This window comes from Camelus ferus, chromosome 18 (assembly GCF_009834535.1).
Source record: "Camelus ferus isolate YT-003-E chromosome 18, BCGSAC_Cfer_1.0, whole genome shotgun sequence".
Taxonomy (NCBI): domain Eukaryota; kingdom Metazoa; phylum Chordata; class Mammalia; order Artiodactyla; family Camelidae; genus Camelus; species Camelus ferus.
The window spans coordinates 30889005-30908041 of record NC_045713.1 but is presented as its reverse complement, the minus strand read 5'-3'; the positions used below and the strand labels follow the sequence as shown (position 1 = coordinate 30908041).

The window sequence follows — 19037 nt, the reverse complement described above, 5'->3', positions numbered from 1 at the left end:
TAGCGGAGAGCCGAGCTATAGATGAGACCGCGGGCCGCCCTGAGCGGAAGTGGTGGCGCAGCCGGAAGTAGCCTTAGTCCGGGGTAGACAGACCGGCGGGCTGACTTTGACAGGAGCCGGAGCTGTGCAGAGGAATTGCTGGCCATGGAGTTGGGCGAGCTGCTTTACAACAAATCCGAGTACATCGAGACGGTGCGCGTGTCCAAACATCTGCCCTCCCCTTCCCAAGCCCTCGTCCCCTGAGGCCGCCGTCCCCATCCTGTCCCTGCCCCACCCCGAGTCCCTTTGGCATTTAGTCCGAGATTACCCAGGGAAAGTTCGTGTATGTTCTAGCTTTGTTATTTATTCCTTGCATGGCCAGTTTAGGCTTTGTTATTTGTTTCTGATTTCCTCATAGAGATAAAATGCTTTCCAGAAAGCAGGACAAGTTTCAGCCATCCTGATATTTATTATCGACTCCAGGCTTCAGGCCTTTTAAAAGCTTTTTTTTTTTTTTAACCTAACGTGGTAATTTATTACTATGTACTAAATAAAGACTGTTAAGTTCTTTGCAGTCAATACATGATGCGTGTAAATTGCTTGAAACAGGGTTAGTGCTCAGTCAGCATTACTATGATTGTTTTTTCATTGAATTCTCTCAACTCAGTGATATTGGTAGAAACATTATCGTGATTTTAGGGCTGTAAAACCGAAGTATAGAAATGAGACTTGAATGCGTGTCTCTGCTGCCGCTAAGCTATAGACCTCCCACATTCAAATTCTGGATCTGTTGCTTGAATCCCTAGTTTCCTAATCCATCTTTGCTTTTTTGATATCTTGGACTCATTCCATTGCAGACTATATCCCATATCAGGTCCTTTTCTCTGCAATATGAGCTTTCTTGGTGGAAACCTGTAGCCCAGAACCCACTCAGTTTGTTCACCTCCGTTTTCTGCTGCTTCCTTTCAGGCATCTGGGAACAAAGTTAGTCGCCAGTCTGTGTTGTGTGGAAGTCAGAACATCGTTCTCAATGGCAAGGTAAGCAACAGAGCCAGCTCCAGGATAGATATTTTTGCTTTCTTTCCACTAATTGTCACATTAGCATGGCAGAGGAAATGTTACCGTCTTATTGCTGTACATTCTAAAATTCTTTTTTTTTTCATTTTCCATATTGTATTTATTGAATTCAAGAAAGATGCAATAAAAGGAGACAACAGAAAGCCTTTTTCCTTTTATTTCAGGAACATAATACAATGGCACCCAGAACTGAAATTATTGTACAGTGTTGTAGTGTGTCCTAAACTACTGGGCACAAAACATAAATAGGCAACATAGTATTTTAGTGTAGAAACTAGTGTGATACTGATATAATTAATAATTAATGATTCAGTGCTAATTGAAACTACTAAAATTAATGTGAGAATTGGGAAAGATACTAAAATATGAAACGCATTTGTGAGATGTAATGTCAAAGGCTTAGCATCTTGTAGTCTGAATAAACTGAAATTTTATATAGCAGAGAGATGAGTATAAACCTGAGAGGAATAACATTTCACAACCAGAGAAAATATCAAGATATATTTGAGCTTGACAGACTCCGAAGTCCATAGTTTTTTTTCTGCCAATAGGAACACTCAACTTTCCTTGAAATATTAAATCCCTAACTTCCAGAGGTAAAATAATCTCACTGTAGTTAAGAGATCACAGATATTTTCAGTAGAGACACAATTATTGTCTCCATTACCCCATCATACCATAAGATTTAATGGAAAAGAAATATAGTTTGATAATTACATATAATTAGCATTTATAGACACACTGTTTCTGCACAGAATTAGAAAATTCAGTGGAATTCAGAAAATTCCATTTGACTCATTAGCAAATATGTGGAGGTTTTTTGAAATCCCTCAGCTATTTTGTAGGGAAGATTTGTGTGTGTGTGTGTATTTGTGTATGGTAAAGTATTTATGAAAAAATGTGCCATTTTAACCATCTTAAAATATACACTACATTGGCATTAATTACATTCCCAGTATTGTGCAGTTATTATCCCTATTTCTATTTCCAAAATTTTTTCATTACCTGAACAGAAATTCTGTACGCATTAAGGAATAATTCCCCATTCCCTTCTTCCCCCAGACCCTGATAACCTCAATCGACTTTGTCTCTGTGAATGTGCATATTCTAGCTATGTCACTTAAGTGGAATCATATAAGACTTGCCCTTCTTTGGTCTGGCTTATTTCACTTATCATAATGCTTTCAAGGTTCATCCCTGTTGTAGCAGGTATCAGAATTTTACTCCTTTTCATGACTGAATAATACTCCATTGTATGTATGAACATTTTATTTATCCATTCATGTGTTGATGGAAACTTGGATTGTTTCCACCTTTTGGCTATTGTAAGTAATGCTGCTATGAACATTGACATACAGGTATCTATTTGAGTCTCTGTTTTCAGTTGTTTTGGGTATGTGCCTACGGGAGGGATTACTGGGTCATATGGTAATTCTGTTTTCTAGCTTTGTAAAGAATTGTCAAACTGCACAATCGTACAAATATTTTCTACCATTCTGTAGATTGTCTTTCCATTTTCTTGATAATGTTCTTTGATGCACAAGAGTTTTTAATTTTGATGAAGTCCAGTATATCTGTTTTTTGTTTTGTTGCTCAAGTTTTTGGAGTTATATCTAAGAATCCTTGCCAAACCCAAGATCATAAAATTTTACTCCAGTGTTTTCTTCTAAGAGTTTTATGGTTTTAGCACTTGTATTTAGGTCGTTGATCCATTTTGAGTTAATTTTTGCATATGATGTGGGGTTGGGGTCCTAATTAATTCTTTTGGGTGTGGAAAATTACTTGTCCCAGCACCACTGGTTGAAGAGATTGTTCTTTTCTCATTGAGAAAATCTTCTGGACATAGATGTATGACTTACTTTCTGGACTCTCAGTTCTGTTCCATAGTTTATATGTCTGTCCTTATGCCAGTACTAAACTGTTTTGGTTACTGTAGCTCTGCAGTAAATTTTATAATTAGGAAATATGAGTCTTCCAACTGCTTCCTCTTTTTTAAGATTGTTTTGGCCATATTTGGTTTACATGGAAGACTGATATGTGATATATATGTTATGAAGCATAAAAATTAAATCAACACCATGAACCCGCCACCCAACTGAAGAACTGGAACATAATCAATGCATAATAATACTTTTCTTTCTTCTGCCTCCTTCCAAGAGGATACCACTATTCTGAATTTTTTGTCTTATAAATTCTTTATTTTTCAAAAAAAAATTTTTACCACATACATATGTATTTCTAAGTAATATATATTATTTAACTTTACTTGGTTTTCTATGACTTACTGTTTTTACACTCAATTATTGTAATAATGACAATAGGAAACATATTACACTTACAAAGTAACATCGTTCTCAACTCCGTTTCTAAGATTCATTGCGGTATATGCATTTTCACTGCTGTGTACCATTGCATTTATCCCCTCTCCTATGGGTGGATACTTATTTTGTTTCCAGCTTTTTGTTATTATAAACAGTTCATTTCTGTTTCCAGCCCTTGTCCCTTTCAGACCTTCGACATTTCTGTTTTGCCGATCCCTTATTTCAGGTGTCACCGTGCCTGCAGGTAGAGATGGGGGTCCAATGAGTAAATCAGACTGAGCGTAAATAAGGGAGACTGCTGGGGTCTGGTGAATTGGAGAATACAGGACCTGGCTAAGCTCAGGCTGATTGTCGTCACAGGGGAATACAGGCCTGTACTTCCAGAGCTTCTAATTTTCTCAAAAGAAACTGGAAATCTGGATTTTTTAAAATGTGAAGTGGCCCGCTATTAATGTCCCACTATTCAAATAATAGCATATAATTTAAATGATAAAAAAGGCTGCCTGGGCCAGAGAAAACAGGTTTCTAGGTGCAGCCCTTAGACCTCCAACTTGCTACCTCTGCCTTATCCCTCGTTGAGTTCAACGAACTCTGCTTTAGTGCTGTTTTCTTCCCTGTAAGGTCTTTGGGGCATTTCCTTTCATTTTAACACCCTGTTGCCTCTATCTTTAATCTGACGTTTCTTCAGCTCTGTTCCTGATGAGATAGAAAACCAGGGTTTGAATTCCTCTTGCTAAGTTTCTTTGACCACTTGTGATACCGTTTACGTGTTCTGTTTTTTTTGTGTGTTTGCTTCTTCAGTGGGAGTGTAATTTAGGCTGACTGAGAGACTTATGTAGATTTTCTTTATTTCTAGATTAAGATTGTTATCTGTATTTAAAACACAGTAAAACAGTAACAGCCATTACCAAATACTTAGAACTCTTGGTATTCCGTTTTCTTCCAAAAGAAAAGGAAGTCATTTTCTCTGATTGTAGGTGGAAACACAAGCTGAAAACAATGATTTAAGTAAAAGGATCTCAGATGAAAGAATTACATGCTAGGAATAGATATCTCTTTTAGTTTGAGGAAGATTGCTATTAAAAACCAAGAGAACTGTAATACTTTACAATCAGCAGCAGATGTGAAAGTTTCTTTTTACTAATAGAGGTTTTTTGTATATATATATATATGTATTTTATTGAAGTATAGTCAGTTTACAATGTTGTGTCAGTTTCTGGTGTACAGCATAGTGCTTCAGTCACACATGAACATACATATATTCATTTTCATATTCTTTTTCCCCATAAGTTACTACAAGATATTGAATATAGTTCCTTGTGCTCTACAGTATGAACTTGTTTTAATAGAGGTTTTATAGACTCAATACATGCAGGTCAGATTGGTAAACTTCCAGGTACGAGCCCATTTCTTTTTTAATACTATCTCAGAGCCTGGTGTTCAGGCTAGTGATTTACTTAATTCGCTTATATTTGAGGTGGTGCCTGACCTTCCTCCTGGGCCCAGACCTTGATTTACAACTGCCTTTTGGTCATCCCCCAGATACCTCCAACTCAGCATTTCAAAATTGAAGTCATCATCTAATCCCCAGAATTGCTCACCCCATACTAGATTCTCTTTCTCTTACCCAACATCTAAACAATGACTGAATCATATAGATTCTCTTCCTTTTTTTTTTCTTTTTGAATATTTTATAATGGAACATTTAAAAAATCATTCTTATTGAGGTGTAATTTCCATACAATAAAATGAACCCATTTTAAGTTTGCAGTTTGACAAGTTTTAGCTGATGTGGACATTTGTGCAACTAGTACCACAGTCAAGATAGAAAATATTTCCATCACCCTAGTCTCCTCGTGCCCCTCTGCAGTCAAGCCTCCTTCTAGCTTTGCCCCAGGTAACCGCAAATGTAAAACTAATACAGGTTAGTTTTGCATTTTCTAGAATTGGAATCATGGACTCTTTCTTGGTTAGGCTTCTTTAATTTACCATAATGCTTTTAAAATTTATCCATATTGTTGGATATATTCATGGATTTGTATGTAGTTCATTACTTGTTATAGACGAGCAGTATTATTACAGAACTTCAAAGACATATAAAAGTAGAGAGAACATATAATGAGTCCGTATGTATTCACTCACCAGCGTCTACAATTAGCAATATTCTGGCTTTCTTGTTTCATCTTTATACCACCTGCCAAATCCAGACCAATTTTGGAGTGGACTGTTTTCAAGCAAATTGCAAGCAAAATATTATTTCACCCATAACTACTTCCATATATATCACTAACATTTAAAGGCTTTAGAAAATGAATAGAGTACCCTTACTATAATATATTTTTTAAAAAGCCAATCGTTGCCCAATATCATGTAATCCTCAGTCCATGTTCAGTCTTTCCAGGATCTTAAGATGTCCTTTTACAGTTGTCTTGCTCAAACTGGGACCCAAACAAGGTCAAGTACGCATTGCATCGATTGATGTGCCTAAGTCTCTTTTAATCTGTAACAGTTCTCTTTTCCCACCCTGTTTTTCTCCCCACTGTCCTGCAGAATTTTCAAATGTCTGAATTTGGCTGATTCTTTTTACACAGGGTTGTTTAATGTGGTCTCTGTCCCTCTGTCCTTCCTCTACACTGGTAGTCAGATCTAAGGGCTTGATTGATTCCTCTACTTTCTATTTATTTCTCTTTTCCTGTTGCTCAGCCATTGCCGTAGGTAAGGCCCACTACCTCTTCTTACCTTGATCCATCTGAAGGGTCACTTCCCCTCCAGCCTTACCTGCCTCCATTCAGACTCCAGACTGCTTCCAGAGTAACATTTCTAAAATGAAGATTCAATTGTATTAATCCTCTGCTTAAAGTCTTTCAAGTCACTCCTTATATCCTTGAGGGAAAAGAGTCTAAGCTTCTGTACTCAGCATACATAATTCCTCGTGATCTGGTCCCCTGCTTACTTTTCTTGCTGCAACTCCAGCCACATGCACTCCCCCTCCCCACCATCTATTCAACAGACATTTCAAGAATGCCTGCTCTTTACCAAGTATGGGGTATTAATTCCCCCAAATTTCTGGGTTGTGTTGATGATCCCCGCCTGGCAACCTCTGGGGAAGCCACACCCCGCAGTGTAGCACTTAGTCTGAGTCCAGAAATTGGGAGAGGAAGCAGAACCTCGGTGGGTCCACCTCTGGGAGCATGAAGTTGGGGATGGTCAGTAATGGCAGGAGATTAGACAAAGGAGGGGGCAGCCAGAACTCTCACTGAGCAAGCAGCCAAGGCCTGGGGGTGGTTAGAACAGCATGCATCTGAGGAGGCGCATAAACTAGCTCTCCTGCAGGTATTCTCAGTAAACGTTTGTCCAGCCAATGAGTCCTATGCATGGGATAATAAGGGCAAAGCTTGCGAGGTCCTAGGAACATCTTCAGCTGCAGTCGACATTATGAGGGCAATTCTCTTTACCTTAAAAATATCCCTCTTGACAGAACACGTAACTCAGTAGAGCATAACATAACTCTCAATGTCTTGTTTTCTACTCTTTTTTCTTACATTTTAGGCTATGTTGGTAGTTTTTAAAAATGTGCTTTGTTTTATAGACCATTGTGATGAATGACTGTATCATCCGAGGGGATCTGGCAAATGTAAGAGTTGGACGGCATTGCGTGGTGAAAAGTCGGAGTGTCATAAGGCCACCATTCAAGAAATTCAGCAAAGGGTATGTAATTTAATGACCTGTCTCAGTCTTGGGCAAGATGCTGCTGGTGGTGGTGGTATCCAGGTGTTGAGCTGTAGGGTAAGGAGCAGGTCTGTGCTGTTGTTTGGGACACCAAGTAAGAATTCGCCATAATGAACACAACTCTGGTGGTTGTTGTCTTAGTCTGGTTGGCAGGTGTTTGCCAGAAACAATCCACTTAAGCTGGCAAAAGCAAAGGGGGTTCTGATTAAACAGACACAGACATAGTTGTTGGAATCGAAGGGTAGAAAAGGGGGCCAGGCTTCACAAGAGACTAGAACCTGGAACTGGACAGCTCACCAGAATCAAGACACCTGTTCTGCCTGACTACTGCTCTGTCACCAAGATTATACTGTTTTCATCTGTCCTTCTCTCTCTACTTCTGCTTCCCTCCTTTTTTTTTTTTCCAGCTGTGTCCTCCTGCTTTCCTCATGGAGCCAACCTTGCTGCCTCAGCCCTTTAATTATATCACTTCTCCATTTGACTTCCAACAGATACCAACCAGAGATTTTAGTTCCTGGTAACAAATTATTGGGAGAGGGAATCTGACTGGCACAGTTTGAGTTAAGTGCCCACCCCTGGTCTAAACGGCTTTGACCCAGAGGGCAGGGTCAAGTTAGGCTCACTGATCCCTCAGTAGGAATAAGGATTGGCCAGAAAGGACATGGACAGGGCAGGAAGACCAACCACTGTACCCAGTATTTGCCTCTCTCCCCCTTTGCCCTCCTGGTTCCTGCATGTGGCACCGTCTGCTTTTCATCCAGTAATGGCAACAAGCATTTATTGAGTGCTTTCTTTATGTCCATCACTAGGTTATAAGCTGCTCATATAAAGATGGATAAATAGGGTCTCAAAAATCTAGTGGTAGAAATGAAACAAACTAGTGAATTTAACAGAAGAGAAACAGACACACAAATGGAACAAACTAGTGGTTACCAGTGGAGAAAGGTACAAACTACCACATATAAAATAAACAAGCTACAAGGATATATTGTACAGCACAGGGAATATAGCCAATGTTTTATAATAAGTATAAATGGGGTATAACCTTTAAAAGTCATGAATCACTGTGTTACATACCTTAAACTTACATAACAGTATAAGTCAGCTATTCCTCAATTTTTTAAAAAAAACAACAATCTAGTGGTAGAAACAATTACATAAACAGATAGCTACTACAGAGTGTGATACTAAAATGTGGTAGCCACTGTATAATGGGATACTCCTGTCCTTGGGATGTGAATATGGTTAGGGAGAAACAGAGAAGAGAGCAGCTAACTCAGGCTGTAATATCTAGGTGTATCTCCTGCATTCGTAAACCTGCATTTCTCATAACCACGTTGGCTTCCAGACTATTCATTATGTATGGGAATTGGAGCAAGGAGTCATTGTAAATCACATGAAATTCATAGGGAAACATTCGCTTGTTAGCTCAGAAGGTTATTTGGGGGAAAACCAAAAAAAGTTGTGGCTTTCATGGTTTCGTGCAGTGACTGATGCTGTGCTAGAGTTGTTGACTCCACCTCCTGATAAAGGCATTACTGGGCTGGAAGTGGGCCAGGAATAGGACTGAGAATGAACAAGGGGCTTATTGGTGAAGGGAGGGATGTGTAAGTAGGAATAGTCCATATGAGACACATAGAAATACGAAAGTGTAAATAATAACACATGAATAGAAGGTGAATGGCAAATCCTCCCCTGCATATCCCAAAACCAGAACCAGATAACAGTATAAAGTTTGGAAGTTTTAATTTAAAGTTAAAGAGTTGACAGTAGTGCTGTAGATTATGATAAGATCAGGGAATCCATTGGCACACAAGAGGTCCAGACTAAAAATGCAAGTGAATTAAGAAAGATTTAAATAAATTATAGGTCCATGGAGGACAGGCATCATCTCTGACAAAATAGGACACAGGACTGAAAAGAGCTGCTTTATATTAGTTCCAGTCCAAATATTCTACATCCCAGCGTACTGAAATTACTTGTAAGTGTGATCACAGACCAATGTCAATGACGTTTGAGGACTCCTGGAGAGTGGGAACCATATCAAAATTCTGGAGAAAGCCTACTAACTCCTCAGGTGTTGGCTTAAATGTCACTTTTTTTTTTTTTTTGATAGTGGGGAAGGTGGAGGTAATTAGCTCTATCTATTTATTTATTTTAGAGGAGGTACTGGGGATTGAACCCAGTACCTTTCTGCCCTTAAATGTCACTTTGATTAAGCTTTTACCAAACCTCCAATCTGAGTAAAATCTCTGTGTTGTGTACTCTCATGACGTGGCATTTTTCCTCGGTAGCACTGATCACAGTTGTAACTAATTAGTTATATAATTGTTTATTTACTCTCTTTTTTTCTCTTGGTTGTAAGCTCCTCGAGGGTGGGATTGTGTTCCTTTTGCTGCCCGTTGTATTCCCCAACTCCTATCATAGAGCCTGGCATATAGTAGACACTCAATAAAAGTGTCACCATATAAAATTCCAGCATGTTGGGAATTATATCACATGAACCTTGTGTCAGTGCCTTGAGCATTATAGAGCAGATTAATGAAAATGTGATCCGTGAGCATTTTCAAAGGAGGCAGGAGTGAGCAAAACATTCATTCATTTTTATTTGGTGCTAGCTTTTTTAGCTCTGAAGGTCTTGCCCTTGCTGTTTTGCAGTTTCCTTGCACGTTTGCTTGATCTAATATTTCTAATTTCTATCTTCAACTATAGAATTCATCTGGCCTGAGGATTCTCTCCTGGCTAGGAACAGTCTCAAGACAAGAAGATGAAGTTGAGATTATGATCTTTAATTCCAAAGTACATCACCTTGACTTCTCTTTGTTCCTCTTTTTCTTTTATAGCGTTGCATTCTTTCCTTTACATATCGGGGACCATGTCTTTATTGAGGAAGATTGTGTGGTCAACGCAGCTCAGATTGGCTCTTATGTTCACGTTGGCAAGAACTGTGTGATTGTGAGTATGGTGTCGTGGCTGGCTGTCATTCGCCCTCTGCCTCCTGTTCCTCACATCAGTGGGCCTCTGCTTCTGTCACCCAGCAGGGTAGAAGTTGTTTCTAGTCTACTGGTCTACCAGAATTATTATTGGATTGGGAATTTTCCCTCGACATTAATAATCACAGCTAACCCTTTTGGAACCTCTTCCATATGATGTTAAACTCTTTCCTTTGATTATTTCATTTAATCCTCATAACCATCCAGGGGCAGTAGGTACCGTTATTATCCTTATTTGCAGGTGAGAAGATCGAAGACTTTCAATATTAGGGGATTTGACGAGGCTAGTAAGTGGTAGAGCTGGGATTTGAACCCTAGTGGTATGACTAGCCATGCTGCTATGTGGCCTACCTATTGCCTCACATCAAGGATCTTACAGTCTAGTGGGGGTGAGGGGGTCTTGAAGGAGGAGTTGAAATTGGCTCATTGACAAGAGGGGAATGGGTGTTTTAGGAAAGAGATTGGCACGTGTAAGGGTCAGAGTCACCGAAGGGCATGACGTTGAGGGAACTGCACATAGTTCAGGGTGAGGGGCGTGCCACGTGCAAGTGGGCCCCTCGCTCAGCAGAACCTGTAGCGCCCTGGTCCCCAGAAGCCTTGGCATCACTTTGTTTAACCCAGCCAAGGCTTTCCAAGGCCGAATTTCTTGGTATTTCATAGATGAGGAGGTTGATTTCAGTTAGGATTTCTGAGACCATCCTGGAAGGGAATGTTAATGATCAGAGCCATACTGCCTAAATTTTCAGGGAAAATGTTTCTTACATTTTAAATTTCTACCTCAGATTCTGGGAAAAGCCAAGACCCTTTTCATGTTTTTAAATGGCTGCTCCCATTAACACAGAATCAGCTCTCTGCTCTGGATAAAACTCAGCCTCTAAAGTATCAAAACTTACAGAAACCGTGCAGTCATGTTTCAGGAGCCGTGAGGGCACAGCGAAGGTGTGCAGTGCAATGGAGAACCCCATTGCTGAGAAAAACATTCCAGTCTGATTTGTTACTCAGAATTAAGGGAAGTCGTTGTTTTGCCAAATATTGTCCTCCAGGGGAGTTCTGCAGTATGTATTAGAGACAGAAAGACTTTGGTTTGGCCTGATGTTGAGGGAACGGGGAAGACAGTGAAATTCATCCTCTCCCCTCACTCAGACTGTGTGTCTAAAGCTGGCTTTCCAAGCCACAGCTGGCTTTGTCTGATACTTTCCTTGGCAATGTGAAGACATCACCATAGCAGCCTAATCCTTTAGCCCTGTCCTTTAGCCCCAGAGCCAGATGTCTGCAAGGTTAAAATCCAGATGCTCTTCCCAGTGCTTAGGAGATTCTGGTCCTATTGTTAGGTGCTCTCTTGTTGTGTCACTTTTCAATCCATCAATTCCTGATACTGTCATTGTTCAGTATTGGCGGTACTTAATCACTGAGCCTTTACGAATTATCAGGTAATCTCAGGAAAAGGATCCTTTGAGAATTCTATAATCTCAGAGCTAGCAGGAACTCTTTTAGAGTCCAGCTGTCCCCATGACACTCAGCTTGTTCTTACAACATCTCACATGGTAGTCTCACTCCTGTTTGGATGTGTGAAGATGTGGCTGTTAGTCAGAATTGCCCAGATGCCTGCAGGAAAAGCCTAATAGGCAGTATTAATAAGCACTTGTTACCTGAGAACACTCCTGCAGGCTTGGTTTTAAATCCTGTTTCCCAGGATGTAAGTAACTTGCTAAATCACTTGCATAAAGAGATAGGAGGAGCTGTAATACTAGCAACGTGCAGTTCTTGACTCCTTCTTGGAAAGTTCTCCAGGAAAGAATAAAGAAGTAGTTTCAGCTTTTTACCACATCAGCTATTGCCAACCCATTCATGCCTAAGAAGTACCTGTGTTTTTAATTTTACTGCTATGTAATTGATCAGTTTACCCAGAATTCTCTGAAACCCAGTTTGCCACACTTCTCTGGGCACAGTGGGCAGCATGGCCAACTTGTAGACAAAGCAGGTGCCTACGTGCTGTGTGGTGGCTGGTGGTACACAGGGAGGAGGTTCCTTTCCACTGTTCTTTTCTGGGCCGTTTGTCTGCAGATCCCTGTCTGTGACTGTATCATGCCTTATGCGGCACATTGTTTCCTTTTACTCAGTGCCCCAGGTGCTCAGTGTGAGTTATAAGGAGCTTAGGCATCATAGGACATCTTTGACTTAATTTGGGAGTTGCCAGGCAAGCTGGCCAGCTGCCTGATTTTTGATATTGCCAATAACAGATAATCCATGGAAGAAAACTTTCCAAGGAGAAATGAAGAGCTACAGACATAACTTGCTTCTGACCTAGAGTGGTTGCCCAACTTGGCTCTTATCCACCCAGCTGGAGACAGCTTAGTTAGCCACTGAACAAATTCAGACCCCAGAGGTATAAGGTTTTTAAAAAATTCATTTGGCACAGACATAGAAAACAAACTTGTGGTTACTAGGGGAGAAGGGATAAATTGGGAGTCTGGGATTTACAGATACTAACTATTATATATAAACTAGATAAACAACAGAGACCTACTGTATAGCACAGGGAACTATATTCAATATCTTGCAGTAACCTATAATGAAAAAATATATATATGTGTGTGTGTTTGTGTATGTGTAACTGAATCACTATGCCTTACACCAGAGACTTAACACAACATTGTAAATCAACTATACTTCAGTTAAAAAAATTTCATTTGGCAATCTACCTGGAAGTTCCTGGAAAGATATAAGATTTGAGTGCGTAGAATTTGAACACAACCAAATCAAAGTATTTTTCATCTTCTTTGGTAAAATCTAAGATCTAGGCAGGTTTGCATTATTCTAGTATTTGTTAAGAGTTTCACATCCTCAGCCAGGTGTGTTTTATCAGGTTATCTGACCAGAACACAAGTGAACTTCCAGACCTTGGTGATGTAAATGCAAACAATAAAGACCAAAACTTTCCTTTACTCGGCAAATTGTCTGAAGCACAACTTTAAACTGTATACAGAAGCCTCTCCTCTCCCTTAAGCCATGAAACAGATGAATCTCTCAGACCTTATCTCTTGCCCCCAAAATGCCATGGGTGATGGCAGAGTTGAAAAGTGATGACAGTGGAGTCAAGTATAACATTCAGCCTAAACCTAATAATTACCACTTACCTGTGAGAGAACAAATGAACTAATAACTTCATATCCAAATGAATTTGCCGAGACTTTTCCAGTCGGAATTGATAAAAGAACAAACAGACCTTAAACTGGTAGGTGCAAAACGAATGTATTGGCTAATACATACCAAGAGTACAGAAGTAGATCCTTATTTCATATACAGACGGCTCCAGTTCAGTTGATGTCATGAAAATTAGTCTCCTTCCGTTTTTTGTTTTCCTCTGGGAGGCTCTCAGGCAGGCCTTTTCCTCATGGAAACCAATGGCTGGTCGAGGCTCTGTCCTGTCCTTTAGAAACCCCATTGGAAAGAGCCTCTTTTCCCAGTAGTCCCAGCAAAAGCCCCAAGGTTGAGATTCATCAGACAGATTTGGGTCATATGCCGACTCCCTAGACCAGTGGCTGTGGCCAGGCTTGGGGTTTAGAGTTTGGGATGGGAGGTGAAGCACATGGACTGAGATGGGGATGGGGCAATACCCAAGGAAAATACAGGTTCTGTTACCAGAAGAAAGGAGAGCAAATGTTGGACAAGCAAAACAACAGATGTCCACTAAATTTAAAGAAAACAAGAAAATTAAACAGAATTCTTGAAGACCAAATTTCATATAGTCTGAAATGCCTAAGAAAACCTGAACTGTCCCTAGCATACAGCCCCCACCCCATATTTACACACACACACACACACACACACACACACACACTCTCTCTCTCTCTCTCTCTCTCTCTCTCTCACTCTCACATCCTTACCTCCGGCTTGTCAGGTACCACCTGGAGTAAGGAATTGTGGCCAAGCCTCTTGTAACTGTCCAGGACTATTACGTGATGTCATGAATGGAGAAAATACAAGTATATTCCACACAGCAGACTAGACAGCTTTTACTCTCACTTCCTGGCCAATTTCCTATTAACAGGATTTTAATTTCAGGGGCGCCGGTGTGTGTTGAAAGATTGCTGCAAAATTCTTGACAACACAGTGTTACCCCCAGAAACTGTAGTTCCACCGTTCACCGTCTTCTCAGGCTGCCCAGGTAACCTTGGGTTTCCTTTACAAAAGTAATGCATGCAGTTTCTGTCTCTAACAGTATGTTGGTCTAGCTAACCTAAAAATTCTCCTGGTACAAAGTACCTAGAAATGCTATGGAAAATATAACTAGTTTTTTTTTAAAATATGTGCATTATTGAGTTCACAAGGAAATTATTAAGGATCAGAAGCAAAGAGGAGACTAAACCCACACTTTTAAACGTACTTTGATTCATGCTGTCTTCATGATAGAGTGGTTTAGGGTATGGTGCTCTGATAGGGGTGAGAGATAAATGGCAAAGAGATCCTCTCAAAGGGCTATCCCTCAATAAAAAGTTGATGTAGGGCAGACCTGCCACCAGCAGAGGAAAAGTACAATGAAGCATGTCTGTCTTGGCCTGGGCTCTGGTAGGAAAAGAAGTCTCTCCAGAGACTTCTATGGCCTTACCCTCATACTGGTTGGGGATTTGAACTTGTACTTCCCACCCTGTCCAGGAATGCCCTAACTGAAAAGTTACCATAAAACATGGTCTAAGACCAATGAGAGTCTGGGACACCTGAGAGAAGTAAATACATTATCTCTTGACCTCGGCCGACAGGATGCCCATAGGCAGAGGCCTTATGAGCTCAGAGTTCCAGGTTACAAACCTGTGAGGTAACAAAAGCAATCCCTGCTCATCCCAGAAAGCTTGGAAAACACCAAAAAGAAAAAGGAAGGAGAAAACCTCACTTTCTCCCACCCCCACCCTAAGACAGTCTCTTCTCTTCTGTATATTGTTTGCACAGTGGAAGTCATGTTGCACACAGAGGCACATCACAGATTCACAGATGGAAGATGATGGGAGGAGAGAGATTTGATGATATATGACATCTACTGCTGGGTGGTTTCATTGTTTTTCCAATAAAAAAAAAATCTCATTACTCAGATCATTGAATATGAATTTCAAAGATGTACAGAATCATTCAGATTCTTTGGGGAGGAAATTGGCCATTCTGCTGTTTCATGCATGTCTGCGTTTGCAGGCAGAAGAGGAAGAGTCTTTTGTTCAGTAATTCTCTCCATATTGGGTTCCCAGTGTGAAAAAGTTTAATAGTTCTTAGCAAGTGCTCGGTCAGAGCAGTCTTGGCGATTGTTGTAAGTGGTTGTCAGACAAGCATCTGGTCTGAGGTGGGAAGTGTACTGCTGGAGAAATATCTTAATCTCTTTTAACTTACTCAGTGTCCTTAGAAGCAGCCTATGGTCTCTGAGCACTGATGGCAGATAGCAGCGAGGCACTGTGTGGAGGTTCGGCCTCGGACCTTAGAGATTGTTGTATAGATGAGGGAACTGAGGCCTAGAGAGGCTGAGTTGTCCAGTGCATCGGAGCTGGTTAGTGGGAAAGTGTTGACAAGCACTTAAGACTCCTTATTTAGAGTCCAGCACTTTTTGCACTACGATACTTCCCATGTTTATTTTACGTAGTTTCACAGACAGGTGCTAACCATCTAGACACTGTTGTTGGCAATCTCCCTCTTTAATAAAGGGGCATAGGGTTGCAGGAAAACTAGCATGTTTTCAGAGGGCTCCACAGCATGAAACCACGTTAAAATGAAAGGTAAACCATCCAGAGAGGATCTGGGTTAGGAATCAAAAACTCAGATGCCCACAGGAGCCAGGCAGATCATGGAAATGATTGAAGAAATAGCCTATCATAGCTGTTTAAGAATACAGGCTTAATATTATGAGAACTTCTGATGTTTCACAGGAGGCTAAAAATCTGAATTTTTATGTGATATTTCTGAATTTTTAATTGTTGACTACAAATTTTAAAAAAAGAGTAAATACTGTGCAGACTAAACATGTAAAAAAAGATTAAATACTGTGCAGACTGAACATGGGCTGCTAATTTGTAAAAGGTGCCTGTGAGGATTGTGTATCTTTTAAGACCATATTTTGTGTCCTACCTGTTACTTTCTCTCTGTATATATACAAGTCCACATGTATGTGGTTTTGTATGTATATGAGCATATAGATATGTGTGTATATGTGTGTATATATTGCTGTATATAATGTGAAAATGTTTTTAACATATATGAACAGAATCACACTCTCTACTCTGTTAGGAAGCTTGCTTCCTCAACAGTATATCTTGGGCATCTTGTCAGTGTGGAGAGATTCACCTCATTCTTTTTAATGATTACATGGTTTTCATTGCATCAATGTCCCACAGTGTGACTAATCATCCACTGATATAATGGATCAAAAGAAGTTGTACTTGGCTTTTCATTATTAGAAACTTGGCTGCATTGATGCTTTTGTACATGTATTGTTGCAATTGGGCAAGATTATCTGTGGAATAAATTCTCAGAAGTTGGATTTTAAGAGTACAGGATATGAACTTTTAAAAGTTTTGCGAGATATTCCTGAATTGCTCAAGTGGAGTTTATACTTACACCTGTAGTGTATGGAAGTGCCTCTTTCCCAGAAATTCTTAAATAGGATTCCCCATCTTCTCTCTTTCTATAGGGCATTTCTGCTCTACTCTCATCCATGAGTTGTCTGTGTCTAGTTTCATTGCTATGAATAGCAGGGCAGTGTCTTTTCTCAGGAGCGCTCACCTTGGCTTGACCAGCAGGTGTCACACCAAAATCCAGGGGGTGGACAAATCCTTGTCTAGAACAACCCCTGCTGTAGTCAGAGATGCTTTAACTCTTCAGATCGTGCGGTAATACACTAACCCCTTCTACTTGGAATATATTTCTGCATTTTGGGAACAGTGTTACTTGTTGCCCACACACACACAAATTCACATCACCTTGAAGGTATGGTCAGTAGAAATATTCTGTCAGCACCAAAGATGGAAAACCTAGTATTTAGACATTCATGACTTCAGAAAGGGGGCTTCTAGGGGTTTGAGCAGAAGTCAGAGCTCCTCTGGCTCCTCGTGGTTGATCAGGTCTTTCTTTCCCCAGGACTCTTCTCAGGGGAGCTCCCAGAATGTACCCAGGAGCTGATGATTGATGTCACCAAGAGCTACTACCAGAAGTTTTTGCCCTTGACACAGGTCTAATGTCTCTGCCTCACGTCTTGAATTCACTTGTGCTCTAAGATGAACTTGGGGACAAAGTGAGCCAGTCTGCATTGACAGAGAGCTCTTGTGTCTTTGACACGTCTCACCCTCCTTTTTTTTTTTCTTTCTGTTTTTTGGTTTTTGTTTTGTTTAACCCCTTATAATTTCTCAGTCCTCCCAGGCTCTAAGCTCTTAAGACTTTAATAACAGAATGTCTGGAGGAGTTGTCTCCACATGCTGTGCTTAAACCATATCTATTAACAGTCAATTCATACCATTATCTGTGGAACACAGAATCATCTGTTCCCAACACTCCCACCCCTTGGTCCTGTGGATGGCGGCTCGGAGCAGTGCACGCTGTCCCAGCGTGGAGGCTGTGATGCACGTGTGCTGCTTATGGCCATGAGGTACCCACAGTGAGCTCCACGTGGGTCACTCTCGGCTTCCCTGCTGCTCACACGTTTGGCCATTTGCCACAATTGCTCATCATCTTGAGGGGAAAAAGAGAAAGTGTTCGCGGCCTTTCAGAGCCTAGATCCCTGTTGGCTACTAAAACTTGAGGGGAGGGTGGTTAGTATTCCTCCTCTTTGCAAAATGACCTTAAGTGTCATTTTAATCAGGGGGACTGATAAATGACTTTCTAGCATTCTATTCTAGGGCCGTCGGCTTTCACTAAAAAGCGGGCCCTCAGCATCCAGATTTTATTTTGCAGAGTCCAGGTTTGAGTCCCCCACGTGCCTAGTCTGGGCAGCCACTCCTTCCCTACCGGTATTTGGGGGCAGCAGTATATGCCTTATTTCCCTGGAGACGTAGCATTTGTGACACTTGCTCCCTGGCCTAGAACCATTCAACCCACCCTGTATTTGCGATAAACCTCACAGTTCAGACCAAAACATCTGTACTTGGGCCCAATCTCATACATATGTAGGGCCTCTTAAAACCGTTCTGTGGGCATAGAGCCCCGAGGAGTAAATGAAGTTGCCAGGGCTGTTCTTACCATCTTCTGGGTAACAGCACAGCCCTTCCTGCTGTGCTCTGGCCTCCTGGTTTGGAAGGAGGATTTAGAAGTAAAGGCCTAAGAAGGTTGGCCATGCTTAATGCTCTGGTGCTGCTGTGTGAATGGGGCAGGACAGTCCAGCCTCGAAGGTTAGGATCTAGCAGGAGCTGTCTTGACTTAATATCCGGTTGTGTGGTTTGCAAAAATAGCTGTGTGCAGTCTTCTCTGCTAGTTCAATGTCAATCTGCTTTCTGGTTTGTCATTTTTTTACGTTTGTGCATTAAAAGATCGACACATGAAACAAGTCACTTGAAGGTAATTACTCTCCACCTCCAGCGATGGCGAACCTCTCTTCCATGGGCCATTCCACTGCGTGCCTGGTGTGCTCCTGCGGGCTTTATATTCACCTGCTTCCTTATGGCTCACATCAACCCTGTAAGGTGGACGTTATCCCCATTTTACAGATGAGGAAAAAACTGGAAGATGTTAGATCACTCGGTCCAAGCCACATGGTGAAGAAGTGACTGCCTCGGGAGTCACATGCTTGACTGTCTGGCTCCACAACCCACTCTCTTCAGCCCTGCCCCGGTAAGATGGGACAGTCTGATGCGTCCTGTCTGATACCAGCAGTCTGTGATGGTTGCAGCTTTTTGAGGAGCCATACACCTCAGCTCCCTTTTCCATTTGTGCCACTGAAAGGCGGGATCTTGGAGATGGCAGAGCTTGGGTG

General features: G+C 41.0%; 1 protein-coding gene across 1 annotated transcript; it reads left to right on the top strand.

Annotated features, from left to right (window-relative positions):
* Window positions 1–36: 36 nt before the first annotated feature.
* DCTN5 (dynactin subunit 5) lies at window positions 37–18611 on the top strand. Its single transcript, XM_006193114.3, has 6 exons — window positions 37–192; window positions 949–1017; window positions 6967–7085; window positions 9950–10061; window positions 14165–14267; window positions 17213–18611. Exons 1-6 carry the CDS (start codon window positions 145–147, stop codon window positions 17308–17310), a joined length of 549 nt encoding a protein of 182 aa, XP_006193176.1. The 5' UTR covers window positions 37–144; the 3' UTR covers window positions 17311–18611.
* The last annotated feature ends 426 nt before the right edge of the window (window positions 18612–19037 follow it).

Bases quoted from the DNA above. Each gene is read 5' to 3' on its own strand.
- DCTN5 (XM_006193114.3), top strand. From the start codon at position 145: ATGGAGTTGGGCGAGCTGCTTTACAACAAATCCGAGTACATCGAGACG. The intron at 7,086-9,949 runs GTATGTAATTTA...TTTCTTTTATAG, and splicing joins TTCAAGAAATTCAGCAAAGG to CGTTGCATTCTTTCCTTTAC. The intron at 10,062-14,164 runs GTGAGTATGGTG...TTTTAATTTCAG, and splicing joins TTGGCAAGAACTGTGTGATT to GGGCGCCGGTGTGTGTTGAA.